At 27.5% G+C, this 3,446-nt stretch overlaps 1 protein-coding gene across 1 annotated transcript; it reads left to right on the top strand.

Annotated features, from left to right (window-relative positions):
- The first annotated feature begins 261 nt into the window (after positions 1-261).
- Positions 262-1,203, top strand: LOC110631541 (metalloendoproteinase 5-MMP-like). Its single transcript, XM_021779411.2, has one exon. It carries the CDS (start codon positions 262-264, stop codon positions 1,201-1,203), a length of 942 nt encoding a protein of 313 aa, XP_021635103.2.
- Positions 1,204-3,446: the final 2,243 nt, after the last annotated feature.

The following is a 3,446-nucleotide window of genomic DNA, read 5'->3' as shown; positions in this document are numbered from 1 at the left end:
AAATTCTAATGGTTGAGTTAACTCAGCCTAAAATTATCTAGTAATAGCTACTAATAATAGTTAACAACCTTTCACCTAAAAATTTCTGAAAAAAAAAACCTTCCTCCAAATAATAATAATAATAATTAACAATCTTCTTTAAAAAAAAAAAAAGAAAATAATAATAATTAACAATTTAGCATGCACATTATTATGGTCATTTTAATTTTCTCCTCAATAAATAGGCCAAAAATCTTTAGGAAAACCACATCGTGATCAACCATGACACATAAACTAGTTACCCCATTGTTTCTCATTTTTTTCTTCATCTTCTCTACACTTTATCATGCAGTTTTATCAGATGATCAATCAAATAAGACAGAAGAAGCATCTCCACCACCACCATCACCATTTGATTTCCTAAAGAATTTGCAGGGATCTCAAAAGGGTCAAAACGTTAAAGGCGTCAAAGAGCTAAAAGAGTACCTTAAACGATTTGGCTACCTAAACCATGACCAGTCCAGCAGCAATTATTTGAACACCAACAACAATAATGAAGGTGGTGGTGGTGATGATGATTTCGATGAGCAAACAGAGTCTGCCATCAGAAAGTTTCAGCAGAATTACAATCTCACGGTAACAGGAAGCTTAGACTCAAAAACTGTATCGAAGATGATGATGCCACGATGTGGTGTGCCAGATAAAATGAATGGTAACAATGCAGGATTTCATCTTGACTACAAATTCTACGATGGAAATCCAAAATGGCCACCTTCTAAATCAACACTTACCTATGGATTCCTGAATGGAACACCAAGACAAGGAGTATACGCAATTCGGAAATCTTTACAGGATTGGGCAAGTGTTAGCCATTTTACGTTCAAGTACACTGAAGATTATGCAAATGCTGACCTGAAATTTTCCTTCCAGAAAAGGTATCATAAAGATAATGATCCTTTTGATGGTCCTGGTGGGGTTTATGCTCATGCTTGGGCACCACCCATTGGAGCAGTTCACTTCGACAGTGAAGAGAGATGGACATTAGGTAAATTTCCCCATTCTATTGATTTGTACACCATTAGCTTGCATGAAATTGGGCATGCTTTGGGTCTTCAACATAGCACAGTTCAGGCTGCTGTTATGTATCCATATGTTGGGGCTGGAGAGGTCAAGAACTTGCAGGACGATGATATTCAAGGAATTAGGGCTTTGTATAATTTATAATTATCAATTGGATCTAAATAAAATTTTTCATATAAGAACAACATGTACTTAATTACATCTATTCATAATTTTATATGAGAAAATAATGTTTTATTAATTTATAAAATTACAAAAATTAAAAGTTTGTGACTTGTTCACAGCAAAACAGAAGAAGGAGAAGAGCAAGGAAAGAAAGAGAAAGGGAGGAGATGGAATTTTGTATAATTGAATCCCATTACAGTTGTTAATCGTTATCTCCTCTCTCTCTGCCTCTTGTTTTGATCTCAATCATAACATGAAGTCCTTGTTTATCTTTTCACTTAACGCTTGTTTGATCGTAATCAATCGACATTAATCCACTGTTAATATATCATTAGCAATCAATTATTAGCGATTTATAATCAATAATTAATATATAAGGTGTTTAATAACTCAACTTTCAAAATTATATTGTTATGTAAACTGATGAATAAAAATATAATAACATCAAGGTTGGATTATTGAAAGTGGTGGACAGCATTTCCACACAAATTTTACTGCAAAGTTAAGAGGTTTGAATTCTTTAGTCACCATTGTTGGGACACTATAAAAAATTAATCAGTTCTGTAATTGATTTTTGTAACTAAATGAAATCAAATGTTATTAGTAATCTATTTTACAGCAATCGATTTAAGAATAAATTGCTAATCGAAATTAAAAAAACTTTGAATGTACAATTAGTAATTAATTTTAAAATCAGTTGCTATTAGTAATTAATTAAGAAATTAGTTGTTAAAATTGATTGTTATTAATAACTAATTTAGAAAATCAATTATTAAATTAAAAATTAAAATTGGCTCCAAAATTTTGAAATCGATTTATAATTTATTGTAAAAATCAGTTACTATTAGTAATCGATTTTCAAATTGTTTACTAAATTTATAGCTTTCTTTTAAAAGGTTCCAAATTTGCAATTAATTCCTTGTCAGTTGTATTAGCAATCGATTTTTACAACGGACTTAAATCATTTTTGCAATCGGTTGCTAATTTTCCCCTAAAAAATTTCTGCTCAATTTAATTTTTAATTTGCAATTGATTTGCGAGTTAGTTACTAATAACAATCGATTTTGAAACAGATAGGGAATTTATTGCAAAGTTCCCACTGATTTTTTTTATTTGTAAGTGATTGTGAATCAGTTACAAAATTTTTCTCTTAAAAATTTCAACCCAATTTTTTTAAAAAATATCAACCAACAATTGATTATTAATTCACTTAGATAAACTATTACTCATTTTCTTTTTCTCTTTTTTTTTCCATTACTCATTTTTTTTTCTTTTTTTTTCTCTTTTCTCTCAATTTCTTCTTTATCTTTTTCTTTCTTATCTATTTTATCCGTGTTTTTTCATTTCTAATCTATTTTCTTTTCATAATTTTTTTTCTCATTTTTCTTCTCTATCATATTTTTCTTTCTCATCTATTTTCTTCTTCATTATCTTTTTCTTCTTTATCATCTTTTTTTTTCTTATCTTTTTTATTTAATTAATTTTTTATTATAATTTATTTTTTGTTCATATATTTTTTATAGTAAATTATTTGTAGTAATTTTTTTTACTAATTAATTTTCTTAATTTTTGTTATAATATATATATGTTAATTTTTAATAATTTGTCTTATAAATATATTTTTATATCTATTATTTTGATTAATAATTATTATCAGTAATTTTTTTAATATTTTTATATTAATTTTGTAGTACTAATTTTTCATTAACAAATTATTATTTTAGTAATTTTTAGAATATTTTCATTAATAAATTATTATTTTAGTAATTTTTAGAATAATTTATTTATGAAAATTTTTATTTGTTATTTAAATTTTTTTTTAATTAGCAACCTACAATTGATTGCTAATCAGCTGTAAATAGGTACCGACTTACAAAATGTCTGCAAAATTGTCAAACTAAAAGCATTGATTTTTTTTCAATAAATTATGTATCGGTTGCTATTAACAACCGATTTTGATCGTTAAATCGATTGTTAGTACCAACCACTAATTTAAGCAAAACAGAAGAAGGAGAAGGGCAAGGAGTGAAAGAGAAAGGGAGGAGAAGAGCAAGGAATATTTCTCAAAATTTAATGACTGAATTTGGTTCGGTTACTTGATTTGCATAATCTGCTGTCCAGAAATCCATCCTCACGTCGCATACTGTATATGAAAAAAAAAAAACAAAAACCCACAATCTCAGAATTTTTTCTATATATTTAACCATCAAAATTGTTTATGT

The sequence above is a fragment of the Hevea brasiliensis genome, chromosome 8 (genome assembly GCF_030052815.1).
Source record: "Hevea brasiliensis isolate MT/VB/25A 57/8 chromosome 8, ASM3005281v1, whole genome shotgun sequence".
NCBI lineage: Eukaryota > Viridiplantae > Streptophyta > Magnoliopsida > Malpighiales > Euphorbiaceae > Hevea > Hevea brasiliensis.
Note: the sequence above shows the minus strand (reverse complement) of the source record. Positions and strands in the feature narration are given on the sequence as shown.